The following is a 23,188-nucleotide window of genomic DNA, read 5'->3' on the forward strand; positions in this document are numbered from 1 at the left end:
ACTACTTCACATTTTATTCACACCAAGACAGCTCCTGCCAGAATTAAGGCTTTTAACCAGAACAGACAATACCACTCTTGACACTTCACAATTTTTGTCCAAAGAGACCTTTGCCAAGGCAGAAGGTTCTTTACTTAAAAGGAATCACTGAAAGAAATCAGACCCTGGAGATGAAGGACTGGCTCTGTACTAATGCATGCAATGCTCTATCCTTAAGAAGGCACTTCCAGACAGAAGGAATATGAAAATCCATGTGACACCCTACAGCAGGAGAAAGACTCATGGCCTCTGGGACACACAACAAGGGCAAGACTGCAATTTTGAGCAGACATAAGCAGCAAGTTCTGCTTCACTGCTGAATACCTGATATTCTCAAAACAAGCTACATCTCAGCAACGTCTTACACCTTAGTGTAAAATTTGAGTGCAAAACTTTTAAGTGTCCGATATTCCAAAGAGGACAGCTCTACAGAGAGACCTAGAGAACTATTCATAATTCATAGGCTAATTCTGAATACTTTTAATGGATTGTACAGATTTCTACACCTGGTTTTATGAAATACATTATATTCCATATAGACACGATGCCATCTGGTAGATGAATGCATATCTTCTGCCCTGTGATGAAGCAACAAGTGAACCCATAAGGCTCTTACTGATAAATTTTCAAAAAGATGTATTTCTTGGCTAATTGCAACATGAAAGAGTTCTTGTTGGAACAAGCAGAATGCACTCCCAAGTTTTGCTCATAGGCCTCTCAAATCATTCTCACAGACACACTGGGATCGTATTGCAATAGAAGGATCTTCCAATAACACAAAGTTGACTGACACATTTTACTTTTACTTTCCAGTGTATAAAAATCTATTTTTGCACTTCTTCCTATAGAAATATGCCACAAGTAAGAAGCAATGGATTGGAAGCTAGGCAGAATTCTTCCCGTACAAACTGAAGGTAAAGGGTAAAAACAAGAGATGGTGAAGTCTCAGCTAAAACCTTTCATATACAGCAAGAATTTTGCTACATTCCCTTTCCCATAGCCAGGTACACTAAGTTAGTTACATTAACTAACAGACCTTTTAAAAAGTTAAAAGCAAACCAAAAGAAGCAAACAAACAAGAAAAATCATGACGACTTTAAATGAGTGGACTTCCACCTGAAGAAGAAAGCCTGAACACAGTAGGCAAAAAGAAAATCCTGTTTCAAGGAAAATACTATCTCCGGTATTCATATATCATGCATTAGAGATTACTAGGACTGAACTGCTAACACCTGTGTGCTGCTAGAAGCTTAGGCATATTGTAAATGCATTATCTGCTGCAAGCAGGATATTGTCATATCAGGCTACCTGAAAACCTGAATCTGAATAAAAGTTTAAACCAATCTTCTTCCATAACTCATTTTACATTTAAAAACAGTCCGCAGTCGGATCAGTTCCTTTCAGCAAGGCAAAAGTTACAAGCTAACAACAGGGTCATAGCGATGATTCTTCAGTCTTCATCTTTTTTGCTTGTCCATTTGAACCACGTTGCAGATCCTGCTTTTTTTTTTTCTGCTTCTGTAACCTTTCCTCTTTCCATGGTAGGTAGGTGTCCACATGATCAAATGAAGCCTTGTAAAGACTGCTGTAGTGGCTGTCTGCGCCAACAAAACCTGCAATTGGGCAAAGCAAGAACACAAGTGTTAATTCTCTTAGCGGTCTCACCAATTACTTCCTGTACTGTAATTCTAGATAGTGGCATTTCAACTCTTTTACTGTGGTCCTATCCACTTCATTAAATATCAGCATTTACACTGTGTAAGCCTGATTTGTGTTGGAGTAAGCATCTGTCCTGCATTCACACAGCCAAGCATAGTCTCCATTTTTAGGCTACAAAATTCACACAGAGACAAGCACCTGACGTTGAAGCAAAGAGGGCACACAGCTCTCTTTACACATTGGACACTTGCAGACTTCAAGGCTTCTGTTTTTAAAATGACTGCTGTTGCAACTTATTGTTAGATATCCCACTGGAGCTGTTCCCTAAGACCTGATCACTACAAAGGGTGGATGCTACCTAACTGTGCTTAGCTGACTTGTGTCCTAGAGTATGAACTTAAGAGAAGCCCAAAGAAGTAGACTTCAGTGATGTCCTCCAGCGCATACACATTTCTAAATATTCACCCCGATAGTTGTTACACCTTCTGTGAATTCAGCATAATATTCATCACATCATCTCCAAGACCGTAAGTTTAGACAAGTTTAACGGGGAACTAACTGCTATGCAAAAAACCCCAATCAGATTGTTTCTGTAGAGAATACAGAATGAGACTAACTGGCTAGGTCCATGTTTCTAAAACTTGTTAGAGTGGTACCTGACAAAGCCAGTCACCTCTAGTTCTCTGCATTCCTACCTTTTCCCACTCCCAAAAATTCTTGATCTTAAAAAGGCAAATGCAAGGAAATCCAGTATTTGCTAGGGTTTGGTCCTGAAGCTAGTGTGCTACTCCACAGTAATGTACATACAGCATCCCCTTGTTTCTTGGTAGACAAAGCAACTTTCCCTTGCTGGTACTCAGCAAAGCTCATGCTTTTACTTTCAACTACTACACATTCACATAGTAACCAACTTCTTGGCCTCTGGCCCTGGAAGAAATTGCTTGCTGTCATTTTGAATATCTATGCTACTCTCTACTTGATCAGTCTGCACTAAATCTTGCTCTATCTTTTTCTGGGATCACTTATAACAATGGCAAACTGTTCAACGTGTACTTCAAGATGGACCTACACGTCTTAAATCCTACAGAATCAGCAATCAGGTGAAACAAATTTATAAAAGGACACTATGCAGTATTAAGACTGGGTTTAAACAATATAATGATCACCTTTTTTAAAAGGAGTAACTACCCTTTCAAGTACTAATTATGCACTGGAATAAGTGCTCATCAAGTGAGCCTCCCCTTACTAATTAACAATAATAGACCCTGTCATCTGAGCAGTCCTCCTTTCCCAGCTGCAGATGCAGCCAGCTACTGTGTATCACAGTAATTTGCTACACTGGCTAATTATGCTCAGAACCTCTTCCCCTGCCTGATCTTTTTACTTCTCTGTTACTCATTTTCACTCAGACCTCATACTTCTAATCATCTGCCTGGCTGTAACTATCAAGTCTGCAACACCTACATGCAAACACTCTCCCTTCCAAAGGAGTACCCGACTTCCTCTTAGACTTCAAAGACTGTACCAACTTAATGACTGCTTGACCTGGTTTCAGCTGGGACAGAGTTAATTTTCTTCCTAGTAGCTGGCATAGTGCTGTGTTTTGGATTTAGTTTGAGAATAATGTTGATAACACACTGATGGTTTAGTTGTTGCTAAGTAGCGCTTAGACTAGTCAAAGACTTTTTCAGCTTCCCATGCTCTGCCAGGTGCACAAGAAGCTGGGAGGGGGCACAGCCAGAATAGTTGATCCAAACTGCCCAAAGGGCTATTCCATACCATGTGATGTCATGGTCAGTATAGAAACTGGGGGGAGTTGGCCAGGAGGCTGCGATGGGTATCGGTCGGCGGGTGGTAAGCAATTACACTGTGCATCACTTACTCTGTATATTATTATTATTTTCCCTTCCTTTTCTGTCCTATTAAACTGTCTTCATCTCAACCCATGATTTTTTTTTTCCGATTCTCTTCCCCATCCCACTGGGGAGGGGGAGAGTGAGCAAACAGCTGTGTGGTGTTTAGCTGCCTGCCCGGTTAAACCACAACACAGCTACACCCTAAACCATCCAATAGATATTAAGCAGACTTTACATTAGGCTGCACATTCCTGCAAGACTTCCGTCTTTATGTATGGCTACCAAGAACAGACCAAAAGACCAGTGGGGACTGTAACACCTTTTTTAAGGAGAGTTCCCAGTCTCCCAGCAAAGTACAGGAAAGAATTTCAATTAGTCAACTCTCAGTACATAATGAGACATCCACTAGCACATGCTGCAACCCTTCTCTACCCTGCAGCCACCACTGCCATAATTTCAGCTTCTGAATAAAGTTGGGTGGTTTTTAAATACAAAAACCCCTGGAAACATAGGGTGCTTCTGAACTAGTACACCATGTATTATTTTTCTGCCAGAGACTGGGGGTGGGGCAGAAGTCAAGAACAAAATGAACAGCCCTGATACCAATCAATTTCATCTGTGATACCACCCAGGGTCACATCCTCCAGCCACAGCAAGCTCCACATAATCTGCCTTGCAAAGGTGGACCCGAATGGCCCACCTTTACAGCAAAGCTGATCCTCCCATGGCTATTCCATTCTTACTATCTCCACTGTACTTCTGACAGTGTCATGCCCAGGTAAGAGACAAGATGACAAACAACAGTATTCAGTACCGCAGAGGTAAGACAGACTCCAGCCGCTCTGCCGTAGGGTGTTTAGATACATCCCTGTCATAAGGCATCGGTGTAAAACAGTTAAAATGCTACAATTCTGATCTAAATACCTATGTCATTTTGTGGTAACAGGAACCTGAACACACTTCATGGTCTACACTAACTTCCATACCAGATGGAGTGATGAAACTGAGAAAACTGAAAGATTAAGCAGCTTCAACAGCCAGCTGAACTGACCTGAACTCTAAACTTGCTCCTAAATCCTATGCTTTAGCTGTAAGAATTGCGTGTCCTGGGCCTTTAGGCCAAATTTCTCACCTTCAAACACTGTCCAGTTGTCTTGAAGATATTTTGACATCTTCTGTAATCCTTTGTCATCAGTTACAGCCTGGGAAAAGAAGGAACACTGCATGATATTTTGGGAATAATAAACAATCTCATGTTTCAGAGCACACTGAAAAACACAAGAGCTCTCAGATGAGTACAGTGAAAGGAGAGCAAGTGTAAGCCCTCCATAATCTCTCCCAGGCTGCTTTTTTCCAGGACAGCTATAGAAACCTGGCCTGAAATGACGTGTTGTGCTGGGGAAGCTTTGCAACTTGAAGGAAAAGAAAATGGATTCCCACTTACTAATCTGTGAGGAAAAGGAGTATCACAAGGAGCACATAAGGATCAAAGAACATACTTAGAAGTTTCATTTAAAACCACTTCACAACTATACCATAATTAGCTGGGGACTCACAAGGATAACCAGTGAGTTTCCAGTTGTTTAAAAGACTATTACAGAGAACATGATAGCGCATCCCTCAAATTTGACTCCCTGTTCTCAGTGAAAAAAATCCCCTTAATACTCCCAGAATGCCTTGTCCCCCAAAGTATCCCTCAGAGGCAGGCACAGGGAAGGCTGTGTGGAAAGTACTCCTGAGCAAACCACAAAGGGATTTTATTGTTCTGGGCTTTTTTTTTTTTTCCAATAATCAAGTGTGGCACACAGAAGGCACAGGCAATGGTTTAAAGTACTGAGTGCAACAGCTGACAACCACTCCACTTGATCCTGCTGTGCCAGATGTTAGCTTTGCCGGAGAAGAGACTGGTGTTCATAACAAGCTCTCAGCAGCTTTGCGTTATACATAGGCGAGAAGTAGAATGAGATGTGTATCTATAACTTTTACTCTGTCCCAAGACATAAATAGAGAAGTGTGCCATTTAGCTTTCATTGAATATAGTTCACTCCATTTTTGTTATGGCCTCAAGACAACACGAAACATTCAGGATGTTAGCATAACAAAAGTATCTACCTTCCACTGTCCATCACATGGTCTGTACAATTGAAGAGGAGCTTCATTGTCTTCCTGCAAAATCCATAGATCTCCTGTGTCCTCAAATGCAATGTCCCAACCTTTATGTTTCAAAGAGATTTGCTCTCTGTAAACTAGCTGCTGGGCAATGGCATCAAGCTGAAAGACGTAGACTGCAGGAATACTTTTGAGAGGAAAAACTTAATTACCATTATTACCAAATCCACCTACAGCCATCACTTGTACAGCAAACTACAAACACCCACTCTTAATTCCAAACAGAGCCAAGGCAAAGTCATTAGAAATTGCAAAAAAATGCTCGAGCACTTCAAGTGCAGTTTGCTTACATGATGTGAAGCAGAAGCTGTAAATACCTAACACATCAATGTGGCTTTTCAAGTGTTGTATGAAGGAAAAAGTAGTCGATGCTGCCTTTTCTTTAAAGGAAAAGGTAGTAAAGGGAATTTCATAAGGATTATATAAGGAGTGTTGCATCATATAGCACATTGGCCTACAGGGCTTGACCTGAAGGAATATGTAAGCAAGCACCAGTCAAAATAAAACAGGAAAGGAATTACATGCTGGGGAGGGGAGGAGGGAATGAGAGGCACAGGAAACCTTGACATGGCTGAAGAACAGGACTCTGGCACTGCACTCATCTCCACCTCTCCCATCAGTACTCACTCCTCTAGCAGCCACAGCCTCTACGTGCAGAGCTTCCTAACCTGCCTTGGACAGGTCCCCAGTGTGCCAGGCAGGACACCTCAGCTCCCTCCCGAGTGGCCTACCAGCTCCAGGTGACAGCACTGTTTAGAAACGCTGGGCTGTGGAACTGGAAATAAAAGCCTGACACAGAGCACGGCGCAGCCCCTGGGCTAAGCACCCTGGGCACAGCCCTCAGCTGACATGGCTTCCCCTTCCAGGGCCAGTTTGGATGCCCATACAGAAGGCGTGATGGAAAGCAGCTAAGGCTCCTCACTCTGGTGAAGAGCAAGTCCACTGAGGGGACAGATTGCCAATTTCACTGTACAGGCAGCTCTGGCAATCTCTCCCCTTCCTGTTGGCAAGCTTTTGTCAGAAAGAACAGCTTCCTGGGCAGGCTTAAGGCACTCTGGAAATAGAGGGGAAGAGAGCTTGTCCATCCCTGCAAGACATTTCCCCACCAGCTGGGTTTGTAAGGCTCCTCAGTGCTTAGGTCCTTCAGCTCCCAAGCACCCTCTCCTTATGCAAACATGTACATTTGAACCTCTCTGTGGTTTTAAACTGAAGCAACACTGTGGTTTTAAACAGAATGGCCAAACCCATGTACAGGAGCAGAATACGGTAACAGAATTTTGGCCGCTCCATCACCACAGCACCCTGAACAAAATGGGATCCAAAACACATGGGTCAGGCACAGTGACTTAGGGAGACATCCTGAGCACCGAGCAGGGCTCTCGTGCATCCTAGCCTTGCGTTTCCTCCCATGAGGAAAAGACATCACAAAGCCTGCAAAATTCAACTAAGTCAGGCAACCCTCGCACTCGTCTCTGCACTCAGACCAAGCACAATCAGGACTCAGAGGCTCCCTGTGAGGCCCCAGGCATGCCTGGGACGCTCGGAGATCCACGATACCAAGTATTGCAGGCTAGGGAAAAGTTAGGACAGCCAACAGGGGAAGCTGCTCTTGCCTTTGCAGGAGCTGTGACGATTTTAGCCATTGTTCCATTTATTCTTACCAGTCACACAGAATGGCAACATAACCACCTTGACAGCAGTAGGTTATTCTTGACACAGGGTATTTCTATCAGGAAAAGAAAAAGAAACATCCTTGTAAGTTAAGACTATGGGCAGAAAATTCACATTCCATTTCATGTCTTAGCCTTTAAAATTTAGCAGATGTCTTAATTTACAGCAAGTTAAGCAACATAATTACCTTTAGACTGCAGTCAAGTACATTTTTGTACCAGTGTTTGCTGTTTACAAAGTTTTCCATATTTCTGCCTTCACAGCCATCCAAACAGAGAGCAAATTTAAAGATGTTAGTGAACAACTTTTAATAGACAAACTAACAGATGAAGGAAAAGTACACCACCTGCAAACATTCTCTCCTGTAATGCTAATGGCAAAAACATCAACATTAAGCCTACTCAGCCAGGATATCACACTAGCAGCTTAGAGATTATAAACACAAGCCATTAGCTGCTGTTATGTTTGTTAAAAAAAGAAGACAGCGATGTATAGCTAATATCCTTGCTGCATTGCCTCTGTTTTCAACATGTGTCTGGGTGAAGCCATACCACTTAACAGAAAATGTGTTCTAAAGAACAAGGCAAGTCTGCCTGAGGCCGTTTTACTCATTAAAAAACAAACAAGCAAGCAAAAAATATCTCACACCCAAAACCAGCAAAAAACCCCACATCACACTCCTAATTTAGAAGATACATAGTTTTATCTGAGAGAGAATCAGAGAAATACCCTTGCTGCACAAACCATACTCCTTAAAGGATATAACAACTGATTTGAGACTCCTTGAGTGGGAAGTAAGAACTTGGGAGGAGCAGAAAAACTGCAAGAAGACGCCCTAGGGTGCTTTTTTCAAAATTATCTGTTATATAACATGAAAGACGAAACTGCAAAGGCAAAAGGCTGGTTCTCAAATATATTTTATAAGTAGCAATGACACCAGCACTTCTGATTAATAAGACCTTCCTACTAGAGAAGTAGCGAGTCATTCCCTTTAGGGCAGGGAAAATACATCTTCTTGACACTCTGCTGGCAGAATTCATATGCATCCTCAAGTCCTTTCTCCTTTTACGCCCTTTCCAGCCTTCACCTCTTTCCCTAACATGACACTGGTCACTAAGACAGAACCTCTGTTTCACCAGGTTAAGCTGAATTTGGGAGTAGCCACAGGATTTACTCTTTGAGCTACCAGCTGATGTATAGGCATTGTCAGGGTGCTCATTTTGGAATTTTGCAATCAATGTAGGAAAGCAAAACAAGCTGTATAGCTTCCAAACATTCAAGTCAGTGAGTTTAATACCAGAAGCTAACAAGTTTGTCAACAGTGCATGATGCAACTACTAAAAGATAAACTAACTGCAGGAAAGAAAGTTAATTAACAGTATAAATATAACTGAAAAACAGGGTTACACGGTGCATCTCCAGCACATGCCGGGGACGGGGAGGGGAAAATCCATTGTGTGATACAGTCTCATGGGGGGAAGCAAGGACAACAGCACGCACACATTTTTCACTCACATACTCAATTGCCTGTTTGGACAGAAGAGGAGCACTTTATAAAAACATTATCAAAAGTATGATATGTTTCAGAGCTCTTGGGAACAGATAGGACTAATCTCTTGCTACTCCGAGAAATACTAAGCTGTTAGTCCATATTTAGCATTGGGACCCAGGACCCCTGTTTAACACGGACATAAAAAATGCTTACAGTTCCAAAAACTGTGTAGGATGAGTGGGCTGAATCAGAAAGGTTCTCTCTAGCTAATATGTCTAAATGTAGTTATCGCAGTACGGAGCCATTTACACCACAGCTTTAGAGTAGAACTGACAGCTCCTACTGTAAACCACCAATGGGTTCTTTAGATGTTTAAAGAGATATATATGTGTATTAAAAAACCCAAACCTGTGATATTTATTTCTAATAACAAAGCTCTGCATCTCTGCCTATCTCATGACAAACATGCGGGGCAAGTGCAGTGATGGGAAGTGCCCACCTACACAGCTGAGTGCTTTGTCAGAGCTACAACGGGTTCTGTGAACTTCAAGTATGCAGCGGCTCTCCCCCACCCTCACTGGGGGAGGGAGGGGGAGGCTTTTTTGATTTGAACCAAGTGTTATTAACAGCTGGACAGAGTCAAGAAAATGCATCTTCTTTGCAAGCTCTTTCCTTTCCATGTGCGGGTAAGTTAACAATCAGCAAAGTGAATGCAAGCCCCAGAGTAGTATCTTGTTCAAGGACAAGCCTATGAAATCAGTTAACTTAAAGAAGAGCTACAAGAGCAGTCTGTGATAAACAGATGTTCTCTTGGTACTCTCTGAACTCATTCAGCATTTATATGACACTGTTATCTGCCTGCCAACACCTTAAAATTAACTTTTGATGTCATCTGTGAGAAGAGGTGACCCTATGAAAAATTAATATACTGGAGCACTGGGGTAGAGTTGTGCAATTCATGTTCTGGACTTTAAACAAGCTTCTGCTGTCAAGAGGATCAGATGAGGTGAAAGCTCTGAAGCAGGAAAAATATGTACATAGCACTACGAAATTAGAGAATTACTCCCATTCTAGTGGGAAAATGAACTCAGGATCTGCAACCCATCAGCTGAAACCAATGCTACGCGGCTCAAAAACACTCCTACATTCCCAAAACAGACACACATTCATCATCTGCCAAGCAAAATAAGCCCACGTTTACGTGCTCCGTGGCCCACCATCACTGAGGATTCCATTACCATTGCGCTTCAAGTTGTGTTTCAGGCTTCAGTGCATTCACAGTGGTTATCAACGGTAAAAATGAAATGCAATGCAAAAGAAAACATACTTATATCCCCATCTGATCTTTGGTTGCCAGAGTCAATTGCAGACAGCATGCTAGTTACAACCTACAAAGTGCTGACTCAAGAGACTGCTCCCTTAAATTCAGACTATAAATGTCACACTAGGTTGTGAAGATGATCTTTGATACTTCTGGATGCACAGCATGACTAAATACTACCACCAGACGTCATCTCTGGCATTTCTAGCATTATGATGCCAGCAAAACACAAGTCTCCTTTCCCCTTTGGTCCTACTGGCCATCAAGACAGTAATTGTTCTGAAAGAAGTACATATTGACAGCTGTGTAGCAATACAGCACAAAGGTGGCAATGGACCGCATTAATTTCAGCCTGGATACGAATTCCACAGTGGACTTGCCTCAAGAGCCATGCATGGCTACAGGCTTCCCACTCACCTAACAACCGGGAGACAGCTGTGGTCTTCAGAGAAGAAAGTGTTTTTAGAGATTCACATGAAAAACACACCCAGCAGGATGGATGGCAAGATGAACTACTCTTAAATGACCCAAGAGATTAGCAGCTGGCTTGATATGATGTACACAGCAGGGACAAGAACAAGCGCTGTTTCACTGCTAATAGGTCGTATGCCAATTCACATGACAAGAAAGAACAGAACCAGAGATCAAGTACTACCAGAACCACTGCTTACATCAGATTACCATCCCGAATGCATACATATGACACCACTCATGTACAGGCTGCAAGCTAATGAGAGCTCCTGGGGTATTCGGTTTTCATGTAGGACTCATACATTTTCATTTTGAATGCTGCCCAGCTTCAGAACAACCCAAAGGAACAAGCCCAGTGTTTTGACTCCACAGGGCAGTGCTATTGCAGGTGACTGGTTACAAATGTTACAAAGCTACTTTTTGCTCAGATAAATTGCAACTTTAACACTTGAAATCCTAAGTATTTTAAAAAATGGGTGAATATTTAGGTCTTTCCAGTGCTACAAGGTATTTTCTGGCTAAAAGACTAAGGCACCTGTGTTTTTGGAAAAATTTTCAAGTGGAGGCTTTGTCCAGTGTGCAGAACTTGTGTTTGGGAAGAATTACAAGCAGCTTCTTTTGGTCACTGCTTGGCACTTTTTAGAAATGCACACAAGACACAGGAGTGGATTTCAGGGACCTTCTTCCTTTCCTGAAATCCCAGGCTACTGTAAAAGTTCCTAGGTCTCACATAACTTCCAAACCCACTGACAGAAGGGAGGCACTCCTATCAAAATGCAACAAACATGTTTGGGAGTTACAAGGATCAGGGGGATAACAAAAGCACTAACACACATGGGCGTACCTGGTCGGTTTTCGTTGTCTCAGGCCCACAGATGCTACTTAGATGACAGCAGTACACTTCTTCCCCGCTTTTGTACTCCCAAAGTCTCAGAGTCGAGTCCTGGATAGATGGAAGCAGACACAAGTCTATTACTAACAGAACCTCAGGCAAAGAGAGGTCACTCGTGGCCTTCAGCTAAATCCTATTTCCCTGAAGAGCTTCCCACAGAAGCTGCTAAATAGTCACTTAGTTAAGACCTCAAATTGCAGATAAAGCATTTTAATTAACATAATCTTTCCCCTCCATTCTAAATTATTCAATCATGCTAACTTTAATTCTCCTTTTGAAGTGGAAATGGGTAGCTGGAGGAGTGCATTTCAACTCTGTCTCAAATAGCACAGTAATACATGTGCTCAGCGTTTTAATGGTAATTCTTTCAGGTTGCCCTTCTCTGCCCCTAGTCTTGTTATCACCCAAATTCCCATTTGATTCAGTCACCTCCTGGAGAGAAGCTAAACACCTCTCTTGAAAAACAGAGTCATCAAAGAGCATTTGCAAAGAATGAAATACAGCCTCACACACCACTAATGCTAGAGTTGCTTAAAGAATTAGAGGAACAAGAGACAAGAGCCTTAGGGAAGCAAGAGCAGCAGCTGAAACCAAATGCTAAGAATTAGTACGATCTTCACATCTTCACAGAAAACATTATTTGTTTTCTATGCAGTTTTGGTAGTCTGGGAAACAAAGAATATTGTTTCCCTTCTTTTAGACCAACTCCATCTACTCATCCTGTACAGGTCTGGCATGACAGCACGATGCCATCAATTTAAGAAAAGGGCTGGGGGGAGGGAAAGGAGGGAACACTCACTTCTTCAGTCCTCATCCAAGTGTTGTGTAGCACTGCACTGCAATGTCTACACAACATGCACTGGACTTACTACCAGGACATACAGACAAAGACATAATTCAGAACAAGTCTCACAGGGGCAAGCAAGTGGGAGGGTGTAGAGGGAACAATTTTCTCATCTTAAAAGCTCTAAAAAAAAAAAAAAAATCGGTGATTCTAAGGCCATTCATTCTCAAGACATTCATTTATCATAGCAAACTGGCATAACACCCATTCACTTCCAAGTTGTTTAATAGTCCAATGATTAAAGTTTGTCTGTGGTCCAAAGCAAGAGTTAATGATTAAAGTATACTGAGGACTTTGTGATTTCTCCATCCCAAAGACCTCAGTAAGAAGCTAGCCTTGCTATAAACACAGTAAACAGCTCATATATGATCTAGCAATAGAATGGCTGAACACTGAACAGAAAGCTAAGAAAGGAGGGGAAGGAGGGAGAGAGAGGGCCTGCTGTAAACCATAAGAGATTATTCCAAGTATCCCAAGGAACTTGGGGGAAACACAAACAAACAATGGTTTTAAAGTTTAAATTTTCAAGAAAAATACTTTTTTTGAAGAAGAAGAAATTGCGATACATACCCCGGAAGCTGACAACAGCAGATCAGGATAGTTGGGTATTACAAGTATTTTGCTTACAAACCTAAAGGGAAAGTAGTCAAAAGTTGAACTCTCTTGCATGACGCTCAGGTCTTTAAACACACACAGTAAGAGAAAACAGCAATTTTAAAGAGAACCTTGTAATAAACAGACAAACAGATTCTCCAGATCAAGCTAATTAGAAGGAAGAAAAAAAATATGTATACAGTACTTAACATAGTATATATACACTACACAAACTACTGACTTTCTACTTAATAGGAAAAAAATATTTCCCCATCTGCACTCAAGGAATTCTATTGACTTCCTCCTGACTGAGACCATTGCCATTTAGACCAAAAAAATGCCAGTGGAGACTGATTTACTCAGGTAGCATGTTCCCCTTTCTCAATTCATGATGCACATTAAAAACATGAATCAACAGATGCTTTTAAAACACAACAACAGTGATGACTCAACTTTCAGAGTACCACATCTCTCCCATCACCGCTGGAGATCATTCAAAAGCAATCTTTAAAAAATTTTAAAACAAGCACATGGCAATTTACCACCAGTGTCTACATTCAGCCAGAAACCTTTTTTTCAGAAGTGTGTAATACTGCTGTGTCTACCATGACTTGTCTTTGCTGAGTAATGAGGACCTGAATTTCTGGAGTTCATTATTATCTTTGAGCTCAGCAATTTAAAACACAGTGACCTGAGCTGAACATTACCTGAGTGGGACAGGATGAACTGAAATTGAATTGAATTGAGATTTTTGAAAATGGGCACAATTTTAAGGCCATTAAAAAAAGAAAGAAAAAAAATAGAAGGAAGAGATTCGGTCACTGTAATACAAACTTTCATGGCAAAGCAGTAATGGCAGGTGCATGCAGGCATAACAGATCCAGCGAGAATCACCATGCACCCCATTGAAAGAGGAAAATCCAGGAGCGTGAAGCAAGACAACAATTACAGCTGCTCTATGTAATCCGTTGCTTATTCATTCCCAATTTAAATTTTGAATTTTTAAATATATTTCAATCAATTTACATGAAGTGCCTTTCCACTCTGCAGCCACTAATGAATTCTTTATGCAGACACAACAGCCCCAGTCTAAATGTGTCTTTCTGACCATCAAGTTCTATTCATAGAATCATCGAAAGCTTTGGGTTGGAAGGAACCTTTAGAGGTCATCTAGCCCAACCCCCCTGCAGTGAGCAGGGACAGCTTTAACTACATCAGGTTGCTCAGAGCTCCATCCAACCTGACCTTGAATCTTTCGAGGGATGGGGCCTCCACTATCTCTCTGGGCAACCCCTTCCAATGCTTGACCACCCTCACTGTAAAAAAATTCTTTCTTATGTCTAGTCTAAATCTATTCTTCTTTAGTTTAAATCCATTATTCCTTGTTCTGTCAAAACAGCCCTTGCTAAAAAGATTCTCCCCATCCTTCCTGTAGGCCCCCTTTAAGTACTGGAAGGTTGCAATAAGGTCCCCCTGCAGCCTTCTCTTCTCCAGGCTGAATAATCCCAACTCTCTCAGCCTGGCCTCGTAGGAGAGGTGCTCCAGCCCTTGGATCATTTTGGTGGCCCTCCTCTGGACCTGCTCCAACAGGTCCATGTCCTTCTTGTATTCATTCTTGTATTCATTAGAAAGTACAACTGCGTACACAGTAGGTGGAAACATCAGACTGGGCTCTGTAAATATGCTACAGAAACTGACCTGATCAAAGACTACTTAGATTTTTAACATGAGTAGTCTCTTGCTTTTATACTATGCCAATTCTACACAGGTTAGACTACCAAATGGCATTATTAAAATTAGACTGACGTTCCAAATTAATCTGTGTGCTAAATGCCCTGTTAAAACACCTTGGTGTGCAAGTTTAGATAGGTTGCTACACATATCTCAGGTTCCCCAGTCACACTGTCTTTCTTTAACTCTTGTTTCTGATACAGTGAGTTGACTGCACCATGTTGCATCATCTTATGGCAGAATGTGCCTGGAAGGGTGGTGTTATCCCCAAGTAACTCAGCGGCCAGACAAGCAGAATTACATTTGTTCTCTGCCCTGTGCAAGGTCATGTCTTCTCCGCTACCTTGTCACTGTGGACTTCAAAATGTAGCAGTGGCCACACAAAAAAAACTTGCACAACCCTCCTACCCTTACTCAAAACCCCCAACAACCGCCAACAACAAAAACCTCCAAAAGGCCACAAAAAACACATAGAGGTGTAAGGCAAAGTCAAGAGACTTTGAAAATACAACTGATAGGCATCTGAAGCAGCAAAATGTGGAGGGAAAAGTCTTTTAAAAGTCTATTTGCCATTTGAGTCTCCTTCATGGGAAAAGGACTACTAAGAAAAGGGAAAGCACAGAGCCTCCTGTAGGTTGAAAAGGAAGTCCTGATAAACTGGCTGGAAGACAACCCAGTCTCCTAGCAAGTAAGAGCACGTCTGAATCGCATCAGTACAGCTAGCAGGTTGCTTTGCTGCCTTCCACTCTTCAGATGACGATAATAATTAGAAGGACCTTCACTTCAGGGTGGAGGAGAAAGGAAAGGAAGGGAAAGATCATAGAATCATACAATCATTTCGGTTGGAAAAGACCTTTAAGATCATCCAGTCCAACCATTAACCTAATGCTACCAAGTCCACCACTAAACCAATTATGGGTAGAGTAGCAATTTCATGTTTCCTGGCTTGGTGGCTGGATTATTTTTTAATGAAAGTAAAAACTAGAATCATTAAGATTGGAAAGGACCTCTAAGATCATCAGTCCAACCATCAACCCAACACCACCATGCCCACTAAACCATGTCCCAAAGTGCCACATCTACCCATTTTTTGAACACTTCCAGGGATGCTGACTCCACCACCTCTCTGGGCAGCCTGTTCCAATGCTTGACCACTCTTTCCATGAAGACATTTTTCCTAATATCCAATCTAAACCTCCCCTGGCACAGCTTGAGGCCATTTCCTCTCATCCTATCACTAACTACTTGGGAGAAGAGACCATCCCCCACCTCACTACAACCTCCTTTCAGGTAGTCATAGAGAGCGAGAAGGTCTCCCCTCAGCCTCCTCTTCTCCAGGCTAAACAACCCCAGTTCCCTCAGTCGCTCCTCATAAGGCCTGTGCTCCACACCCTTCACCAGCTTTGTTGCCCTTCTCTGGACTTGCTCCGGCACCTCAATGTCCTTTTGTAGTGAGGGGCCCAAAACTGGACACAGTATTTGAGGTGCGGCCTCACCAGTGCCGAGTACAGGGGCACAATCACTTCCCTGCTCCTGCTGGCCACACTATTCCTGATACAAGCCAGGATGCTGTTGGCCTTCTTGGCCACCTGGGCACACTGCTGGCTCATGTTCAGCCGGCTGTTGACCAACACCCCCAGGCCCTTTTCCACCAGGCAGCTTTCCAGCCACTCTTCCCCAAGCCTGTAGCATTGCATGGGGTTCTTGTGACCCAAGTGCAGGACCCGGCACTTGGCCTTGTTAAACCTCATACGGTTCACCTTGGCCCATCGGTCCAGCCTGTCCAGGTCCCTCTGCAGGGCCATCCTACCCTCCAGCAGATCGACACTCCCACCCAGTTTGGTGTCATCTGCAAACTGACTGAGGGCACACTCAATCCCCTCATCCAGATCGTTGATGAAGATGTTAAACAAGACTGGCCCCAAAACAGAGCCCTGGGGAACACCGCTCATGACCGGTTGCCAACTGGACTTAACTCCATTCACCACAACTCTCTGGGCTCGGCCATCCAACCAGTTTTTTACCCAGCAAAGAGTACGCCCATCCAAGCCATGAGCCACCAGCTTCCTTAGGAGAATGCTATGGGAGACAGTGTCAAAGGCTTTACTGAAGTCCAGGTAGATGACATCCACAGCCTTTCCCTCATCCACTAGGCGGGTCACCAGGTCATAGAAGGAGATCAGGTTGGTCAAGCAGGACCTGCCTTTCATGAACCCATGCTGGCTGGGCCTGATCCCCTGGTTGACCTGCACATGCCTGTTGAGCACACTCAATATGAACGGCTCCATAATCTCCAGATCATCCTTCCTGTTTTTATGCAGAGCGAAGCCTGAATTTTACTAGACTTAGTAACACAGCAGCACATCATCTTTCTACAGGGATATCCCCCTGTGATCCACCTTCCACGGATCCTTCTACTTGCCTAAGTGTTCTTGCCCATAGCAATAGAACCAATCTCAAGAAAAACACCAAGTCCCTTTTCTCAGCTACTAGAAAGGCCAGGTAACTACATTAAGAAGCACAATTCCTTGAATCTATTTTATGGGACCATTTTGCAGCCTCTCCTCACTGCAGTCTAATGTCCAGGCAGAAAAAGTACTCTATCCTTCCTATAGATACAGCCAGATTTTTTTGTATTACCACAGAACCTATGAGTCTGAGCTCTGCATTGAGATGCCATTAGATTAGCATCTGTTCAGACCACAACGACTTCCCAAGACTTCCCTTCCTAAGACTAAGGTAGGCTCCATCCTGAACTAGCAGTCTCCAGGCTCTGGAGTCTCTTGTGGCCAGCAGGTCGAGGGAGGTGATTCTGCCTCTCTACTCCGCTCTGGTGAGACCCCACCTGGAGCACTGCATCCAGCTCTGGAACCCTCAGCACAGGAAAGACACGGACCTGTTGGAGTGGGTCCAGAGGAGGGCCACAAAAATGATCCGAGGGCTGGAGCACCTCTCCTATGAGGATGAGCTGACAGAGCTGGGGTTATTCAGCCTGGAGAAGAGAAGGCTCCAGTGAGACCTTACTGCAGCCCTTCAATACTTAAAGGGGGCTTATAGGAAAGATGGGGACAGACTTAGGGCCTGTCACAATAGGACAAGGTGTAATGGTTTTAAGCTAAGAGAGGGTAAATTCAGACTGGATATAAGGAAGAAATTTTTTATGATGAGGGTGGTGAAACACTGGAACAGGTTGCCCAGAGAGGTGGTAGATGCCCCATCCCTGGAAACATTCACGGTCAGGTTGGACGGGGCTCTGAGCAACCTGATCTAGTTGAAGATGTCCCTGCTCATTGCAGGGGGATTGGACTACATGACCTTTAAAGGTCCCTTCCAACCCAAACTAGTCTATGATTCTATGATTCTAACATAGACCTAGCTGTTTAATATGATTGGAGGAAATAACCATTTCATCCACTGAGGCACAGTGAAGAGCTGCACACAATAACTGCTGCACACAATAACTTTTGCACACAACAAACTTACTCTCTGTGTCCCAGACAGTAGGATACAATATTATGAGGAGCCTTTGCCAAGCTGACTCTGATCTTCTCATCTCTGTCTGCAGTTAGGATATACCGGTCATCAGGACTCAGCACCTGTTGGTAAAGGGAGAGTTTTAGTGCCCAACAGTTCAACACTTGTTTTAATATAATTCTTCCTAACCAGAAGAAAAAAAGATAAGCAGTAAACTATCTGTTTCTCCTGACTCTGAATGGCAGGTGCAAATATTAAGCCCTGCTTCTCCACCAACAATGGAAGCATAAATCTTTATGACAGGAACTTTCTCACTCACTGAGACAAGCGACACTGACTACCAGGCACAGTGAAAGCCACCGAGCTCCAACGGTACAGGTGGAAGTCCCACTACGTCTTAAAAAGAAAGAAACTTATCCCATTGAAGAGCTCAACTGACATGACAGACTGGGGGAATTCCCATATACATTCCATCATCAAGTCTTCTGTGACTGTGACATGAAGACTTTTTGAACACTCACACTCCCAGAATACATAACCCTTTGGTAAGCTTGTTTCCTTGCCAAACTCTGCAGACACAAACTCAGTAAGAAGAAACCCAGACCATATACTCCATTTAGATAAAAAACCCTCCCAAAGTTGGGACAAGAGCAACAATGAAGGACGCAAACACAAGCAGGAATGCAGGTTTGTACACTAACTACACGGAGGCACATACTTACCACATCCAATAGCAGAGACAAGTGACCCAGCTCAAGCTTTCCATCTGCTTGGGGGTCTGTTATTGAGTAAGAATAGACGTCACCAGACTTGTCTGCAACCAGAATCTTATCCTCTGCAGCTGTAATAATCAGGGAAGTGCATCTCCTGTTCACGGACCTGAAAGAAAAATTGCACAGTTTGAACAGCTCTGGACAGCAGCTTCAGCAAGTCTGGATTCAGACCCAGTTAAACAGACCAAGAGACTGGACAAAAAGCTCTCACATGCAATATTCTTGAAATGGCAGCAATGAGAATAATGTTAAGGGAGGGTATGGGGCCAAAATAGCACTTTTGAGACCTATTAAGTGACTAAACTATGTAATAGCAAACACCTGAGGGGGTAGGAGAAAAAAAAAGGAGAGACCATTAAAGCTGCATGCTTGCACTTTGCTTAGGTACTTTCTCAACCGAGCATTTTGCCTAGGCAGCCTGCCAGTACTCTAAAGAAAGCTGGTAGACTTTCTTGCGCTCTTCATAATAAAATTGCAAGTTAAACACGTAGAAAAGAGAAGACAAGCTAGGAGTTCTCCTAGTAAAAGTCTTTTGCAGCACCACATCTAAAAACTGTGTTGAAACTAATTCTCCAGTTGCCACTTCGTACTGTAAAAGGAAGCCCTTCCTTGTGAGCCTCAAGGACTCTTCCTCCTCACATCCAGAGTCAGAGAGCCACAGTCTCAGGGTACCTTGTCCAGGCAAAGCCCTGAACTTGAACTCTGACTTTCCCTCATCATCTGCCAGTATGTTATAGTTCCAGCTGCCGTTGTAGCAAGTAATGGTTTTCTCACAACTTTTAGGATGAATGTAAGGACCATATATGTCAGAAAACAAGTTTTAAAAAAGGCTTAATCACTTAGTCTGGAGAGTGCTTCTGCAACTTAACAGCTATTGTTATCACTGTTATTCTTTTCTTTTTGTAACACCTCTTTTCCAAACCCCTCTAAGTCCTGTGTGTACACATAGGATGTGGACACCGGGGCTCATAGGGAATGGACGTTTCTGTTCACCTATTCTGAAATTCAGCGACTGTCAGGAGGCAAAAGAACAGTATACTGTACTTCAGGTAGAAAGCCAGAAATTCTAATACTTTTTAGTGACTGTTTAAAGGAACACCGTAACAATGGGAAAACATATAGGGCAAGAATGCCTACTAACACATTGCAGGCTCAGGCAGCACAGTTGCAAAATAGGTTACCTTGCCAACAAGAAAAATTCTTGCTCCAAGTTCATTTTACTGCCTTTGATCTTAAACATGAAGATTCAAAAGTCGTCCTTGTCTGAAATGAGCTGACTACAAAAGCTAGCACTGCGTGAAACCTTTTATACAGCTTGCCACAAAACACCGACGCAAGTCACACAGCTCAACTTAGGTGTTCTTTTTTTCATGCAGAGACCCTTTTGCCTGTATTTCCAGTTTCCAAATAGGAGGTAGTGATGTTCCCAGAAAATCCATCTGTGGTCCTAGCTGATCTTTTAGCAGAAAACTGAAACATTGAACAGTTATCTAATGGCATATTTTGGGCAAGACATACAGGGCAGAGCAGCAGGGAAGACAGAACACAGAATGAACAGAATATCTGGTTTTGTTGGTGATTACCTACTCATTACAACATTGGTTAACCCACCAAAGGTCCATCATGTACCCTACACACACAGCCAAGCTGACAGACTCCATTTTTTTTTTTGCAACCAGGGCCTCACATTTGTCAGAGACCACCAGGAGCAGAGATGTCACATGCTGAGGTACATTCTCAGGAAGTCCTTCATGGTCATCTTTTTCACAGACAATTGTCACAAGCAGCAGCAGAAAACTTGTAACTGGAGGACCTCTGGTGGACAGCTACAGACTGTTTTCTCAAGTGGACCATACTACAGAAGGGAAACAGTTGGCAGCATCTCTAAAGATACGCTTTTCAGAGAGTTCACAAACTCCCCAAAACATCTTCTCCTCCAAATGGACAGAAACGGACAGTGCACTCACTAAACTGCTCAGCATTGCTCTTACAGGCCCAACCCTAGCATTCACTAGGAGTAGGTAAAGTTTCAGTTCTGAAAAATGCAGATACTGTCTTTTGGAATAAGAAAAGAGATTATCCTTTCCTTGGCCAATGACATAAACATCTGCACTCCCATTCCTAGTGTGGGGCATACCAGGCATCACTTCTTGACAAATATCTTTGAATTCCCAAGAACATTAAATTTGTTTGAGCAAGTACAAGCAAGAAAAAAAAAAAAAAGGAAGCTTAGCAATAACAAATGGCAACATCCCAAGTACTACTATTTTATAACTCTAAATTAATCAGCCACAACGCCATAACAAAGTGACACGCAACATCCTGCTTCCTTACCTGACGCTAACACGTTCCCAGGAAGGCTTTGTACGGAACAGAATCAGACGTTTGCTGTCATCTGTCAAGGCAAAATAATCTCCTGATGGAGAGAAGGCAAAAGCTAGGATGTCATCACTTCCTTTATCGGTTGGTTTTCCACCCTGCCTAATAGAGAGAAGGGGGACAACAGTTCACAACCTGAGAGTTACTGAAATCCTTAAGAGAAGGCTGTTCTCACCACCAAGAAGGAGGACCACGAAGAACAAAGTACAACACCAAAAGTTCCATTTGTGCTTAAAATGTTGAGCCAACTTGAAAATTAACACACAGGAAAAAAGCCAAGATAAGGAAACTGGTGTAAGGTCTAAAACTGTATCATTACTTGCTTTAAAAAAAAAAATGCTAGGGTTTGTGCTAGCAGATCTTGATACAAATTTAGGGGAAAACCAAAACTGGCAACAGACAAAACAATGCCTAGTGGTTGAATTTAAACTAAGAAAAATACTTTTTCAGGTTTTGAAATCTAATGACTTAGAGAATAGACCTGAAGGAGGAGTTATATAACTGTTTGTGGGTTTTTTTTTTTTCTTCCATCTTAGATGGTCTAATAAAAAAATGTGGCATTTTTCCGTAAACATCTTGACCGAGAAGAGTCATACAGAATCATTGATTACACTACTGGTGTTTCTCTAAAAAAGAAAAAGTCTCCCCTCTGGGATGAAACAGAAACAATATCCATCAGGGTTAGCAAAAACAACCTGGCCATCACCTGATCAAGGAGTCAAGCCGTGACTTTCTTTTATTATCTTCACTGCCACATAACCTCAGGAGGAGACGCACCCTCTAGGAAAACAGCAGACTGCCTAAGCAGATTTTCTCACCCTTTATTTCCTAAGGTCGTCTTCTCCGTATTGATGCAGTCGTACACGAAGAGGCTATCATCACTGCAAACAAAAAACAACAGACTAAAACCGCTGGAACTAGAAGAACCGTGAGCTTAACTATGAAGAGCATCAACTCTTTTGTAACAGGCTATTATTTCACGGTTATTTTGCGCAACTGACGCCTATCCCGAGGAACCACCCCTGTGAAATCGGCTCCCAAAGTGCTACAGGCGCGGTAAAAGTTTAAAACCTTGGACTGTACGCACGGGCCAAAAAACAGCAACAACAACGACGAAATTGTCGACTGTCGGCAAAGTAACCGTGATATTTTACTTCTGTCGGGCTTAACGTATTTGTCGCTAGCGCCTACCCTCTTGTTCACACACCGGTGACGTGCGCCTCGTGGGGCATAATCGCGTCAGCAAACCCTTGAGACAAAAAAGCGTTACGTTGGGTAACAGAAAAGGCGCCCAAGGAAGGCCTAAGGGCCTGCGCTGGCCCACGCAGGGCTCCCCCGGCGGCAGGAGCAGGCAGGTGGCTCCCACCGCCTCCCCCCGGCTGCCGGCCCCGCAGCCCCGGCGGGGAGGCCCCGCCACTCGCTGGGGAAGCCGCGGGGGACGCGCCCCGGGCCCAGCCAGCCCCGGCGGCGAGCAGCGGGGCGGCCTCTGCCCCTCGGATGCGCGGCCCCGCCAGTCCCGGCCCGCCGGCGGGGCAGGCCCGGCTCCCCCCCCTCCGCGGCACTGACCCGGGCTCCCTGTACCGCGCCGCCAGGAACCGGCTGCCGCCGCCGGCGGCCATCAGCGCCCCGCGGAGCGCCAGCGCCGGCCTGGGACCGGGGCTGCGCCCCCCGCCGCCGCCGCCGCCGCCGCCCTCCATGCGTCAACACCGCCACGTGCGCGCCAGGGCGGGCGCAGGCTACGGGCGTCACCGCACGAAGCAATGACGTAATGCCGGTGCTGCTTGCGGGTGACGGCAGGTGCCCGGAAACAGCGCTTAGGTCCC

At 43.7% G+C, this 23,188-nt stretch overlaps 1 protein-coding gene across 2 annotated transcripts; it reads right to left on the bottom strand.

Annotated features, from left to right (window-relative positions):
• Positions 1-821: 821 nt before the first annotated feature.
• On the bottom strand, positions 822-23,062 carry WDR4 (WDR4 tRNA N7-guanosine methyltransferase non-catalytic subunit). Of its 2 annotated transcripts, XM_075717605.1 has the most exons (11): positions 22,932-23,062; positions 22,184-22,246; positions 21,321-21,467; positions 18,936-19,092; positions 18,223-18,335; positions 12,985-13,045; positions 11,523-11,621; positions 7,385-7,449; positions 5,667-5,850; positions 4,687-4,756; positions 822-1,652 (listed from the first exon to the last, which is right to left on the bottom strand). In XM_075717605.1, exons 1-11 carry the CDS (start codon positions 23,060-23,062, stop codon positions 1,474-1,476), a joined length of 1,269 nt encoding a protein of 422 aa, XP_075573720.1. In that variant the 3' UTR covers positions 822-1,473. The 2 variants fall into 2 exon arrangements, with proteins under 2 accessions (XP_075573720.1, XP_075573725.1); XM_075717610.1 differs by lacking the exons at positions 21,321-21,467; positions 22,184-22,246; positions 22,932-23,062 and adding an exon at positions 20,570-20,596.
• Between the last annotated feature and the right edge of the window lie 126 nt (positions 23,063-23,188).

This window comes from Pelecanus crispus, chromosome 1 (assembly GCF_030463565.1).
Source record: "Pelecanus crispus isolate bPelCri1 chromosome 1, bPelCri1.pri, whole genome shotgun sequence".
Classification (NCBI taxonomy): domain Eukaryota; kingdom Metazoa; phylum Chordata; class Aves; order Pelecaniformes; family Pelecanidae; genus Pelecanus; species Pelecanus crispus.

Excerpts from the sequence above, each read along its gene's own strand:
- WDR4 (XM_075717605.1), bottom strand. The coding sequence starts at position 23,062 with ATGGAGGGCGGCGGCGGCGGCGGCGGCGGGGGGCGCAGCCCCGGTCCC. Across the intron at positions 21,468-22,183 it reads ACGACCTTAGGAAATAAAGG|GCAGGGTGGAAAACCAACCG; the intron begins GTGAGAAAATCT and ends TCTCTCTATTAG. Across the intron at positions 7,450-11,522 it reads AGACAACGAAAACCGACCAG|AAATACCCTGTGTCAAGAAT; the intron begins GTACGCCCATGT and ends TTTTCCTGATAG.